Source organism: Electrophorus electricus, chromosome 10 (assembly GCF_013358815.1).
Source record: "Electrophorus electricus isolate fEleEle1 chromosome 10, fEleEle1.pri, whole genome shotgun sequence".
In the NCBI taxonomy this organism is placed as follows: domain Eukaryota; kingdom Metazoa; phylum Chordata; class Actinopteri; order Gymnotiformes; family Gymnotidae; genus Electrophorus; species Electrophorus electricus.
Window position 1 is genome coordinate 2,110,001 of NC_049544.1, and position 15,000 is coordinate 2,125,000.

Below are 15,000 nucleotides of genomic sequence, written 5' to 3' on the forward strand. Positions count from 1 at the left end.
GTGCATGCTCACACACACACGCACGCACACGCACACACACACACACACACACACACACACACACACACACATCCAGAATGCAATGACCAGTGATGTCTTTTTCCATCTTCCTGGAGCTGGTCTCATTTGACAGATGAATATATATGTTGATGCTTTAAGCTTTAATGCTCATCTGCTATCTTGCATTAGACCTCAGTTCTCTTCAGTAATTACTAGACCATCAACACTATCACTGATGATTATATGGACCATGTTGTAAATGCAGGACTCAGTTGGGTTACTGGCATCTATCACTCTGCCCTTTCACGCAGTCTTCACTAACCCTAGTCACACTGCCCAGTTCAAAGTTGTGTCCACAACTGCCTTAGTTTCCCTGAGGTTTATGAGGTACAAGGAAAAGCTGACATCCATTGCCTGCTATAACTACGTCTGCAGCGCAACGTAATGTACTTTAATAGAGGATTACCCAGTTTTCTGATCCTAACAATATTATTGTCCCATTTAACGTATAGCAAGATCTGGATGCCAACCACTATATTATAGAACTTCTAAAGCCAACAGATTATTTTTAGTTTGCACTAGTTCATTGTCTGAATGCACATAGTAAAGCTATTAAGCTGATTGTTTGATCATGTGGTTTTAGTCTTTACTTTTGTCTTTGGCATCAGTACAGTAATAAATATCTCTCAAAGATATTTGCAAATAACGGTGACAGATGGATGCTTAAAGAAAGGATATTACATCACAGGAATCAGACTACCCAAGTCTTATTGCAATGACTTCTAAATCCACTGGATTTCTGGTGTGTCAACAGCAGATCTGCTAATCAAATAACTGTGTATGCAGGGTAGGTGAGAGGGGACTCGTGTGTGTGTGGGGGGGAGATGCTTTAAGCATGAAATGACTGATATGCCACACAGCACCTGTTTGGCTCTAAGATCCACTATAAATCATTTAAAGGTGCACAAAACCAGACATGCAGGGATGGTTCAAGCACTTGTAAATAAAAGTATACATCAAACTGCATGTGGTGTGTGTGTGTGTGTGTTGGGGAGCAGAGTGCTGAGTCTGCAGTGAGGCCTGACTGATGTACTGCTTTCCACGCAAGAAAATGACAGATGGTATCCAGAAACAGAGAAGCAGTTCAAAAAAATTGCATACAAACACACAATCTCCTTTACAAGATCTACTCCCCTTTTTGCAGGATGTCTGGACCACGTAACAGCAAATAACAAATGTATTCTTTCAGGATTTCACTGTCTTTGACAGCTGAACCCCGAGGAACATGGCATGACAGCACAAAAACCGTTAACACAAACCAGCCCTGACTGGACGACGACGTGATACAAACACCAGCCAAATGTTATCAAGTGCTGTCGTTACACTGCATGTGACACTTATTATGCAAAAACAGAACTAAGGAACCATTACGTTTTTAGAAAGCGAGAAAAGGAAGGTGTGTGGACGCTGGAAGTAGACAAAGATAGAAGTGCGTCCCTCCCTGTATCTCTCTGTCCTCCCGTACAAAAGAACCCCACGTGCAGGCGAACCTCTGTGCCGTACATTGATTGGCTCTAGGGGTGAGTCACTCAAAATGTCCCGCAGTGCTACACTTCACCCTGAGTATCAGTCATCCAGAAACGTTTACCACACGTGGCACGTGCAAGCTCTTCTGAAACATAGCCGAGCTCCGGAGGAAGGACTCACAGCCCAGGTGAGGGTTTGGGAAGGTGAGCGTGTGACCAGCCAATGCCGGGACACTGAACACTCCCCAAAGGGCACAAACATTAGCACCATATTCCCTTCACATCCCAAACACGGCGTATGCACATTCTGCACTAACGCACTGTGCTTGCATTATCGATGAAGCAATGTCTTTAAGATGTTCTGCATTCTCTCATTTATTCTCTTTCTCTCTCTCTCTTCTCTTTTGTCACTCTCTGTTTCTCTCTCCATCTCTCTCCTCTCTTAATGTCTGTCTCTCTCTGAGATTTTAAACATTTGCATTTTATCTTAGACATGCACAAAATTACTTTTGCTTAGAGCTATTATGTAAGTAGCTAGCTTAGAACTGTACCTTAGTTACAGAACTCTTAGAACTGTACCTCAGTTACAGAACTCTTAGAACTGTACTTCAGTTACAGAACTCTTAGAACTGTACCTCAATTACAGAACTCTTAGAGCTGTACTTCAGTTACAGAACTCTCAGAACTGTACCTCAGTTACAGAACTCTTAGAACTACTTCAGTTACAGAACTCTTAGAACTGTACCTCAGTTACAGAACTCTTAGAACTGTACTTCAGTTACAGAACTCTTAGAACTGTACCTCAGTTACAGAACTCTCAGAACTGTACCTCAGTTACAGAATGCTTAGAACTGTACTTCAGTTACAGAACTCTTAGAATTGTACCTCAGTTACAGAACTCTTAGAACTGTACTTCAGTTACAGAACTCTTAGAACTGTACCTCAGTTACAGAACTCTCAGAACTGTACCTCAGTTACAGAACTCTTAGAACTGTACTTCAGTTACAGAACTCTTAGAACTGTACCTCAGTTACAGAACTCTCAGAACTGTACCTCAGTTACAGAACTCTTAGAACTGTACTTCAGTTACAGAACTCTTAGAATTGTACCTCAGTTACAGAACTCTTAGAATTGTACCTCAGTTACAGAACTCTTAGAACTGTACCTCAGTTACAGAACTCTTAGAACTGTACCTTAGTTACAGAACTCTTAGCTTACCTCTTACAGAACTATGCTATGTGAATAGCTCTCTTGCTATATGCCTTTTTAATATCACCTCCCAATGTTTGGTAAATTGCTATGACTAACTGATAGTGAGCATAATAATATAGTGAAATAAAAAATTATAATGCAAATTTCTGCAATTACATGACACTGTGTGTGTGTTGTGTGTGTGGACGTGCACGTCATGCCACTCTCCAGCTCTGCACATCAGAACTCTAATTCTCATCACTCATGTTCAACATTTGGAGATCACATCCCCTGTCTCATCGAATCAGCTGCCTCCATTGTGCTTTCTGGCCTTCTGATGCTCACCAGTTATCAGTATCAGCTCAGTGTACTAAAGCCACACCTCTTTACATTGCGAAGTATTGACATGGTTTGCTCCAAGAGTACAAAGCGGGTTTTCTCATGTTTTCTCAACTTCTTTCAGGTTTATAACCCCGTTTCACCCCATTCTGACCCTCTTCTACCTCGTCTACTGACTTTGTAATTGCCCCTTTGTACTTTTGATTACTTTTTGACTACTGCCTGTTTTCTGACTGCATGTTTGGATCACAGTGTGTTCAGGAAAGACACTTCCCATCTTATCTGCAAGCATCTGCCAGTTTCTCGCACGTTACAGCACGTGTTTCTGCTGGTTGTGTGTGTGTGTGTGTGTGTGTGTGTGTGCGCCTGTGTATGTATGTATGCTGGTTGTTTGTTTGCATGTGTGTGTGTGTGTGTGTGTGTGTGTGCGCGCCTGTGTATGTATGTACGCTGGTTGTTTGTTTGCATGTGTGTGTGTGTGTGTGTGCACTTGATTGGGAGATACTGCGTGAGAAGTCAACCATTCTAATAGTGGAGAGAAGTATGAGTGCTGGAGGTAGATGCCTGATGACGGTAGATGCTGTCTGAACAGCTGTGGTCTTTACCACAATAACCTCTGTTCCTCCGTGTAGTTCACACATCAGAGGATGCCGAGAGAATGATGGGAGCTGTGAAGTTCTTACCTGTGCTATTACCTATGTTGCGCAAGTACAGTAACAACAGTAAGAGCAATAGTATTCAATTTAGTATAACTGTACTACTCTGTTCACAGCTGTAGCTCTGTTGTATTTAGTATAACTCTATATAGTTCAAGCTACAGTATTATTTTGTGAATACCTGAACTACTCTGTATATTTCTGACAGTTAGTGTAGAATGTAGCCTACTGTACTGTGTTACACTATATAGTTGTGACTGCAATATGATTGTAGTAATAGCAGCATGTAATATGGCATGTAATTTACCTGTGCTACTTTGTATAGTTCAGACTGCATTACAGCTGTAGTTCTAACAGTGGTATGAGATGTGTTTTACCTGTAGTTCAGACTGTATTACAGCTGTAGTTCTAACAACGATAAGGGATGTGGTTTACCTGTAGTTCAGACTGTACTACAGCTGTAGTTCTAACAGCGGTATGGGATGTGGTTTACCTGTAGCTCGGACTGTACTACAGCTGTAGTTCTAACAGCGGTATGGGATGTGGTTTACCTGTAGCTCGGACTGTACTACAGCTGTAGTTCTAACAGCGGTATGGGATGTGGTTTAGCTGTAGTTCGGACTGTACTACAGCTGTAGTTCTAACAGCGGTATGGGATGTGGTTTACCTGTAGTTCGGACTGTACTACAGGTCTAGTTCTAGCAGCGGTATGCGATGTGGTTTAGCTGTAGTTCGGACTGTACTACAGCTGTAGTTCTAACAGCGGTATGGGATGTGGTTTACCTGTAGCTCAGACTGTACTACAGCTGTAGTTCTAACAGCGGTATGGGATGTGGTTTACCTGTAGCTCAGACTGTACTACAGCTGTAGTTCTAACAGCGGTATGGGATGTGGTTTAGCTGTAGCTCAGACTGTACTACAGCTGTAGTTCTAACAGCGGTATGGGATGTGGTTTACCTGTAGCTCAGACTGTACTACAGCTGTAGTTCTAACAGCGGTATGGGATGTGGTTTACCTGTAGCTCAGACTGTACTACAGCTGTAGTTCTAACAGCGGTATGGGATGTGGTTTACCTGTAGCTCAGACTGTACTACAGCTGTAGTTCTAACAGCGGTATGGGATGTGGTTTAGCTGTAGCTCAGACTGTACTACAGCTGTAGTTCTAACAGCGGTATGGGATGTGGTTTAGCTGTAGCTCAGACTGTACTACAGCTGTAGTTCTAACAGCGGTATGGGATGTGGTTTAGCTGTAGCTCAGACTGTACTACAGCTGTAGTTCTAACAGCGGTATGGGATGTGGTTTAGCTGTAGCTCAGACTGTACTACAGCTGTAGTTCTAACAGCGGTATGGGATGTGGTTTACCTGTAGCTCAGACTGTACTACAGCTGTAGTTCTAACAGCGGTATGGGATGTGGTTTACCTGTAGCTCAGACTGTACTACAGCTGTAGTTCTAACAGCGGTATGGGATGTGGTTTACCTGTAGCTCAGACTGTACTACAGCTGTAGTTCTAACAGCGGTATGGGATGTGGTTTAGCTGTAGCTCAGACTGTACTACAGCTGTAGTTCTAACAGCGGTATGGGATGTGGTTTACCTGTAGCTCAGACTGTACTACAGCTGTAGTTCTAACAGCGGTATGGGATGTGGTTTAGCTGTAGCTCAGACTGTACTACAGCTGTAGTTCTAACAGCGGTATGGGATGTGCTTTACCTGTAGCTCAGACTGTACTACAGCTGTAGTTCTAACAGCGGTATGGGATGTGCTTTACCTGTAGCTCAGACTGTACTACAGCTGTAGTTCTAACAGCGGTATGGGATGTGCTTTACCTGTAGCTCAGACTGTACTACAGCTGTAGTTCTAACAGCGGTATGGGATGTGGTTTACCTGTAGCTCAGACTGTACTACAGCTGTAGTTCTAACAGCGGTATGGGATGTGGTTTAGCTGTAGCTCAGACTGTACTACAGCTGTAGTTCTAACAGCGGTATGGGATGTGGTTTACCTGTAGCTCAGACTGTACTACAGCTGTAGTTCTAACAGCGGTATGGGATGTGGTTTACCTGTAGCTCAGACTGTACTACAGCTGTAGTTCTAACAGCGGTATGGGATGTGGTTTAGCTGTAGCTCAGACTGTACTACAGCTGTAGTTCTAACAGCGGTATGGGATGTGGTTTAGCTGTAGCTCAGACTGTACTACAGCTGTAGTTCTAACAGCGGTATGGGATGTGGTTTACCTGTAGCTCAGACTGTACTACAGCTGTAGTTCTAACAGCGGTATGGGATGTGGTTTACCTGTAGCTCAGACTGTACTACAGCTGTAGTTCTAACAGCGGTATGGGATGTGGTTTACCTGTAGCTCAGACTGTACTACAGCTGTAGTTCTAACAGCGGTATGGGATGTGGTTTACCTGTAGCTCAGACTGTACTACAGCTGTAGTTCTAACAGCGGTATGGGATGTGGTTTAGCTGTAGCTCAGACTGTACTACAGCTGTAGTTCTAACAGCGGTATGGGATGTGGTTTACCTGTAGCTCAGACTGTACTACAGCTGTAGTTCTAACAGCGGTATGGGATGTGGTTTAGCTGTAGCTCAGACTGTACTACAGCTGTAGTTCTAACAGCGGTATGGGATGTGGTTTAGCTGTAGCTCAGACTGTACTACAGCTGTAGTTCTAACAGCGGTATGGGATGTGGTTTACCTGTAGCTCAGACTGTATTACAGCTGTAGTTCTAACAGCGGTATGGGATGTGGTTTAGCTGTAGCTCAGACTGTACTACAGCTGTAGTTCTAACAGCGGTATGGGATGTGGTTTAGCTGTAGCTCAGACTGTACTACAGCTGTAGTTCTAACAGCGGTATGGGATGTGGTTTACCTGTAGCTCAGACTGTACTACAGCTGTAGTTCTAACAGCGGTATGGGATGTGGTTTAGCTGTAGCTCAGACTGTACTACAGCTGTAGTTCTAACAGCGGTATGGGATGTGGTTTAGCTGTAGCTCAGACTGTACTACAGCTGTAGTTCTAACAGCGGTATGGGATGTGGTTTACCTGTAGCTCAGACTGTACTACAGCTGTAGTTCTAACAGCGGTATGGGATGTGGTTTACCTGTAGCTCAGACTGTACTACAGCTGTAGTTCTAACAGCGGTATGGGATGTGGTTTAGCTGTAGCTCAGACTGTACTACAGCTGTAGTTCTAACAGCGGTATGGGATGTGGTTTAGCTGTAGCTCAGACTGTACTACAGCTGTAGTTCTAACAGCGGTATGGGATGTGGTTTAGCTGTAGCTCAGACTGTACTACAGCTGTAGTTCTAACAGCGGTATGGGATGTGGTTTAGCTGTAGCTCAGACTGTACTACAGCTGTAGTTCTAACAGCGGTATGGGATGTGGTTTACCTGTAGCTCAGACTGTACTACAGCTGTAGTTCTAACAGCGGTATGGGATGTGGTTTAGCTGTAGCTCAGACTGTACTACAGCTGTAGTTCTAACAGCGGTATGGGATGTGGTTTACCTGTAGCTCAGACTGTACTACAGCTGTAGTTCTAACAGCGGTATGGGATGTGGTTTAGCTGTAGCTCAGACTGTACTACAGCTGTAGTTCTAACAGCGGTATGGGATGTGGTTTAGCTGTAGCTCAGACTGTACTACAGCTGTAGTTCTAACAGCGGTATGGGATGTGGTTTACCTGTAGCTCAGACTGTATTACAGCTGTAGTTCTAACAGCGGTATGGGATGTGGTTTAGCTGTAGCTCAGACTGTACTACAGCTGTAGTTCTAACAGCGGTATGGGATGTGGTTTAGCTGTAGCTCAGACTGTACTACAGCTGTAGTTCTAACAGCGGTATGGGATGTGGTTTACCTGTAGCTCAGACTGTACTACAGCTGTAGTTCTAACAGCGGTATGGGATGTGGTTTAGCTGTAGCTCAGACTGTACTACAGCTGTAGTTCTAACAGCGGTATGGGATGTGGTTTAGCTGTAGCTCAGACTGTACTACAGCTGTAGTTCTAACAGCGGTATGGGATGTGGTTTACCTGTAGCTCAGACTGTACTACAGCTGTAGTTCTAACAGCGGTATGGGATGTGGTTTACCTGTAGCTCAGACTGTACTACAGCTGTAGTTCTAACAGCGGTATGGGATGTGGTTTACCTGTAGCTCAGACTGTACTACAGCTGTAGTTCTAACAGCGGTATGGGATGTGGTTTACCTGTAGCTCAGACTGTACTACAGCTGTAGTTCTAACAGCGGTATGGGATGTGGTTTAGCTGTAGCTCAGACTGTACTACAGCTGTAGTTCTAACAGCGGTATGGGATGTGGTTTACCTGTAGCTCAGACTGTACTACAGCTGTAGTTCTAACAGCGGTATGGGATGTGGTTTAGCTGTAGCTCAGACTGTACTACAGCTGTAGTTCTAACAGCGGTATGGGATGTGGTTTAGCTGTAGCTCAGACTGTACTACAGCTGTAGTTCTAACAGCGGTATGGGATGTGGTTTACCTGTAGCTCAGACTGTATTACAGCTGTAGTTCTAACAGCGGTATGGGATGTGGTTTAGCTGTAGCTCAGACTGTACTACAGCTGTAGTTCTAACAGCGGTATGGGATGTGGTTTACCTGTAGCTCAGACTGTACTACAGCTGTAGTTCTAACAGCGGTATGGGATGTGGTTTAGCTGTAGCTCAGACTGTACTACAGCTGTAGTTCTAACAGCGGTATGGGATGTGGTTTAGCTGTAGCTCAGACTGTACTACAGCTGTAGTTCTAACAGCGGTATGGGATGTGGTTTACCTGTAGCTCAGACTGTACTACAGCTGTAGTTCTAACAGCGGTATGGGATGTGGTTTACCTGTAGCTCAGACTGTATTACAGCTGTAGTTGGGATGTGGTTTACCTGTGCTGCTCTGTATAGTGCGGACTGTGGTGGTGGTGCGGGGTGGTGAGATGGTCTGCCGTGCTACACGCCCACCCTCCTCCTCCTTGTCTTCGTCGTGTGAGCAGCCCTTCTCGATGGCGCGCACATAGCTGTGGCTGCGCATGCGGAAGCTTCCGGAAACAGGCAGGTCCAGGGCTTTCACAGCCTGGGACTCCATCTCACTGAAGACGCTCTCACACACGGCCTCGATCTTCCCGTTCACTTCAACCTCGCTCACCTGCAGGGGGAGACACCGAGTCATAGTTTTACAGCAGTACTTCGCCGTCTAGCTTTGTTTGCTTTAGTTTAAACAAAGTATTAAGTTAACAAAGAGTTAGACATTCTTACTTGAAAGGGAAGACGATTTGGTTTTTATGATAAAACACACATTCGGAAATCAGGGACTGATATTAAATACCACTGGTCTTGTTTTGGTTTCTGAAGCACCTATTTGAATGTCCCCCAATCATGTCTCTTATTAAAGTGAAGAAAATATGACAAAATTAGAATAGACTAACAGGCTTTGATCATAGTAACACCTCAACACTTTTTCACAAATGTTGTAATCCCTACATTAAGGACCAAACTGTACAGTATAACTGTTTACATCTGTTCACTCAACGTTTCTGACGTTATTCATTTTTAGGACGCTCATGTAAGTCCTACTGAGCTGTAAAAAGGTCACTACAATCCTTCAGTTCTTAAGGATGTTTTTACAGTGCATGAGATGAGATCACAGTCTCTGTATGGAGGGCAGACAGTGCAGAGGGGAGGAAAAGAATCCCGGGTGAGAGAAGGCGGGGCCTCATCCAAAAACACGCACTGTGATTGGAGGCTCAGAAGAGCATTTCAGAAAGGCTTCAGGTTTGTGATTGGGCGATTTTGAGAGAGTGTAAGGGTGGGAACCTGTGCTTGGAGATTTGCACATTGCTACTTGCGAGACAGAAGGGTAGTGAGTTTTGGGAAGCAGGAAAACTGACAGTGGGAATTTGGGATTTGGGGATTTTGGATGTTTTGACTGGACACCTAGAGACTCCAGAGATTCCACACAGAAAGGCTCGCTGATCAAACTTATCTGGCTGTAGTTAAATGTGTAAATATTATGCCCACAGGAACATGCAAACACTCCCTCTCTCTCTCTCTCTCTCTCTCTCTCACACACACACACACACACACACGCACTCACACATTCACTCACACACACACACGCACACACACACACACACACACACACACAGTAAATACTTCCAGTCAGGAAGTCTTTGCAAACAGGGCAGAAGCACCAGGTGTGAAACTGGTTTCTTTTCTTTTGTTATCCTCACCTGTTAACATTGGTAATTTCATCGCATACCACACACACACACACACACACACACACACCCAGAGGCTGTGTGTTTGCTCAGCCTGAAAGGAGGGCCAATTCTCTAAAAGGTTAAACTGCTGTCTATTTGCTGCCAAATGGAAACTCACCTATAATCTCCCAGCATTCTCTCCGGTCTCATTGTCCCTGGCACCCTGTACAGCTGCACAACCCTCACCGCCGCCACATCTCACATGCCCTCGTCTCTGCCATCTCAGAGCTCTACTGATCCGATCAGGGTCACGGCGTCCGAACGCTCAGACCTCCAGAGAGGTCCGCAGAAGCAGATGGGCTGGTCTCGGCAGGTGGAGCGAGGCCAGCGTGTGCTGTCAGCGCTGGCGTCGCGCCTCCGCCCGGCTACGCCTGCTCCTCCGCCTTTTTTTCCTCCCCCCTGCACCCCTTTGAGGGAGAGGAGACACGGAGGAAGGCCCCCCTCGGATGGGCGCCGCGCTCAGACGCTGACCCACTGCAAGCCCCCACCCGTCGGGGGGCGGAGGGGGCGGAGGGCATGGAGGACCAACCTGGCTGATGGTGCTCATGGCACGCATGTAGCTTTCGTTTCGGGAGCGGAATTTGGGCGAAGCCAGAAGGCCTGCTGGGTCCAGGCTGTCCAAACTGCGGTTGATGGACACCTCACTCACCGCTCGCAGGTAGCTGTGGCTCCGAATCTGCAGTTTGGGAGAGTGGGTCTCTGTGCTGATCCTAGAGAAAAGAGACAGAGAGACAGAGAGAGAGAGAGAGAGAGAGAGAGAGAGAGAGAGACAGAGAGAGAGAGGGATGTTCTGAATGTAGAAGTAGCAGCACACGTAGAGAAACACCGTCGACTATCCTGAATGAACGTGAGTTTCAAAGTGATACGCGCGGTACGCCGACTGGCCACATCATTGGCACCGTGGGCAGGTGAATTTCTTGTAGAGATCATTGATCTCATTACCGTGGCACCTGTCACACGGTGGGACGTACGTGAGCCAGGATGCCTTAGGCTCACTGATGCGCGTGGGGAGCAGAGGTTAGCCCGACTGGTCCAGTCTCACAGAAGAGCTACTGTACCACAGATAGCTGGAAAAAGATTAATACTGGCTATGATGGAAAAGTGTCAGAACACACAGTGCATCACAGCTTGCTGCATAGGGGGCCACAGCCACAGACTGGCAAGAGTGCCTAAGCTGACCCCAGTCCATCGCTTAAAGCACCTACAGTGGGTATGTGAGTAGCAGAACTGGACTGAGGAGCAATAAAAGGTGGTGGTCTTGTCTGATGAGTGATATTTTCTTTTACATCCTTTGGACGGCCAGGTGCGGTATGCATCACTTATCTGGGGAAGAGGTGGTACCAGGAGGCAGTGTGACGCTCTGGGTAGTGTTCTGCTAGGAAACCTTGGGTCCTAGCATTCGTGTGGATGTTACTTTGACAAACATCACTCACTTAAACATTGTTGCAGACCAAGTACACCACTTCAAGTGGCAAAGGTTTTCCCTAACGGCAGTGGCCTCTTTCAGCAGGATAATGCACCCTGCCGCACTGCAAAAAATGTTCAGCAATGGTACAAGGAACATGAGAAAGAGTTCAAGGTGTTGACTTGGCCTCCAAATTCACCAGATCTTGATCTGATTGAGCATTTGTGGGATATGCCGGAAAAACAAATCCGATCCATGGATGCCCCACCTTGCAACTTACAGGACCTCACATGACACCTTGCAACTTACAGGATCTCACAGGACATCTCGCAACTTACAGGACCTCACAGGACACCTCACAACTTACAAGACTTAAAAGAGCTTCTGCTGATGTCTTGGCACTAGATGGAGTGTATGCCTCTATGCCTCTGTCTGAGTGAGGCGCGAGGGGACCTACACAATATTAGGCAGGTGGTTTTCAGATGATCTCAGTTCCTGATTCCTGATTTCAGATGGTGTGCGGCGAGGGTGGCTGTGTGTCATATCCAGGTAGCCCTGAGAAACCTGAGGTTAAGCTTCATGCTCAGAGTCTCACATGGCTCCAGGATCGCAGCTGGTACCCGCTCAGCCCGGGTTTGGACTGTGTGTTCCCTGATACAAGCCCTACCCTCAGATCTCAGATACCGTGTGTGTGTGTGTGTGTGTGTGTGTGTGTCCATCATGCAGTGACAGAGTGGCACCTCTCTCATTCTTACGCTTGCCTGTTACTGTCCCTTAATCTTGGTTTTGAATGTTTCCAGATCTGGGTGTGTTTGCTGGACTGCATTGCTCTTAGACCACGTAATGCGCTTCAAATGATCCAGTAAGACCATGTCATTAACATAATTTCACAATTACTAATTCATAAAACTTGCAGAATAAGTAAGGCTAATATCAGGTTACATATTAGTATGTAGTAGTATCGGGTTACGTATTCATACCTTTCCTTACAACATGATTCCCATGGAATACAACAACAATGAACACAGTATGTTTGTGAAACAACCATACAAGAATTTGGGGGAGTACATTTGAACGTATTACTGTGCACACACACACACACACACACACACAAACACACACACACACACACACACACACACACACACACACACACACACACACACACACACACACTGACTCTGTCCTTTTATATCTGTAACATCTTAATTATGAATGTGGCTCTTAAAATAGAGTGTAGTTACTGCAGGGAGAAATGATTCAGTGGAGTAAGGAATGAAGAGGGCAGAGAAAAAGGGAGAGAGACAGGGGGAGAGACAGAGGGAGAGACAGGGATAGAGACGGTGGAGAGACAGGGAGAGAGATGGACGGGGAGAGAGACAGGGGGAGAGACAGGGAGAGACACAGGGGAGAGAGAGACAGGGAGAGACACAGGGGGAGAGATAGACAGGGAGAGAGACGGGGAGAGAGAGAGACAGGGAGAGAGACGGGGAGAGATGGACGGGGAGAGAGAGATGGGGAGAGAGACAGGGAGAGAGACAGGGGGAGAGACAGGGGGGAGAGACAGGGAGAGCGATGGACGGGGAGAGAGATGGGGAGAGAGACAGGGAGAGAGACGGGGAGAGAGACAGGGAGGAGAGACAGGGAGAGACAAAGGGGGAGAGAGAGACGGGGAGAGATGGGGAGAGATGGGGAGAGACAGGGAGAGAGATGGGGAGAGATGGGGGAGAGACGGGGAGAGAAGGACGGGGAGAGAGAGACGGGGAGAGAGACAGGGGGAGAGAGAGACGGGGAGAGAAGGACGGGGAGAGAAAGACGAGGAGAGAGACAGGGGGAGAGAGAGACGGGGAGAGAGACGGGGAGAGACAGGGAGAGAGACGGGGAGAGAGACGGGGAGAGAAGGACGGGGAGAGAGAGATGGGGAGAGAGACAGGGGGAGAGATGGACGGGGAGAGAGACGGGGGAGAGAGAGACAGGGAGAGACACAGGGGGAGAGAGAGACAGGGAGAGACACAGGGGGAGAGACACAGGGGGAGAGACAGGGAGACAGGGAGAGAGACAGGGGAGAGAGACGGGGAGAAAGATGGGAGAGAGACAGGGCAAGGGAGATGGAGACAGACAGGAGGAGAGAGACATGGGGGAGATGGGAACAGATACAGGAGAGAGACAGGGCGAGAGAGACAAGGGGGAGACAGACAAGACAGAGAGAGAGACTGGAGGAGAGAGAGACACAGTGAGACAGACAAGAGGAGAGAGAGACAGGAGGAGAGAGATGAAATGTGACGAGACCAGACTGAACCTAATTCTGCTCTGGGAGAGACTGGACCAGCATGGGCTCACTAATGTAGATTCACAGCAACTCTGTTACGAGGCGTTATGGACGAGTAAGGTTACAGTTATTAAGGTTACAGCGAGTATGGTTACAGTTAGTAGCGTAATAGTATGGTTACAGTTAGCATGGTTAAGTTAGTAAGGTTACAGTTAGTACGGTTACAGTTAGGAGCGTATTTCACAGACCAGTTAGAATAGTTCCACTGGCTTCCAGTGGGAGTTCAGATATTACTGCGTTCCTCTCACATACTGTGCGATTCATGCCAGCATCCATATTAAAGAAAAGGAACGCTCTCTGTTAGAAAAACAGATTACTCCTACTTATCTGCTCACTTAAGCTTAAAACGGAGGCAGGTGCGGTCAGGTAGGGGAGGTGAGTCAAGGTCAGCTGGAGCGCTAATAAAAGCGGTCGCCCCCAGGTGGTACACGCTGCAGATCAGTAATGAGGCAGCACTGCACATTATATAAATCCACAAGCACTCATAATCATAAGCAAAAAGATGTCCTTTCCACGTGGAATGTGTGTGTGTGTGTGTGTGAGGAGATACCTAGCTTCCCTCTACATGTCCTTACCTTGCTTCAAAAATAAACCAAAAAAACCAGAAGTAACCTGATAAGACCTAGCAGACGCTGAACATGAGATTCCATGAGCATGTTCCTATACGTTACTATACTATAGGTGGTACTATAGTATGGTACTATAACAATTCAAAACAAACCATAAAAGCATAAATCATTCCTCTGATATAACCATGTAGCTTTGAATATTTAATAAGGGGTGTGAGCAAAAGGATTTCACTGTAGCGCTCTGAATGTGTCAGAACACGAAGGAATTTCATAAGAAATGATACGTCTCTTAAGAATGCTGGGATACGTATACGTGCGTGTGGGGGGCGAGGCGCACAGTGACAGGATTACTGCACGATTAGAGGAAACTACAGGAACCAAAAAGAGTAGAGGGGTCACCCTGTCCCAGAGCAGACAGGAACCTGGCGCAGGGTAAAGCACATCTGTAGTGCAGAGACGCAGGCTTTGGCTCATCCACCACGATCGGCAGGACGCTGAGAATGGTCCCTGAGAAGTCCACTCAGCGGCTCGGGAGGGACGTCTCTGGCACGCACCGATGACGCCCCCCCACAGTTCTCGGAATTGGTCCCGCCCAGTTAAGGGCGGGGCTGGAGCAATATCTGTGTGCTTTTCACTATGAAGGGGCACGTGGTCATTTTCTGAAGGGCTGAGTCTACAAATCACCCACATGACGGAATGACACGGTCAGGGGCCTGACAGGAAA

The 15,000-nt window shown here is 46.7% G+C and overlaps 1 protein-coding gene across 2 annotated transcripts in view; it reads right to left on the reverse strand.

Moving 5' to 3' along the window:
- Nucleotides 1–15,000, reverse strand: part of dlgap1b (discs, large (Drosophila) homolog-associated protein 1b) — a 79,386-nt gene that overhangs the window by 19,988 nt on the left and 44,398 nt on the right. For both annotated transcript variants that reach the window (XM_035530718.1, XM_035530717.1), the window contains 2 exons: nt 10,503–10,683; nt 8,601–8,859 (listed from right to left, as the gene is read on the reverse strand). In XM_035530718.1, the coding sequence (XP_035386611.1) occupies nt 8,601–8,859; nt 10,503–10,683 (440 nt within the window). The remainder of the gene's footprint in view (nt 1–8,600; nt 8,860–10,502; nt 10,684–15,000) is intronic.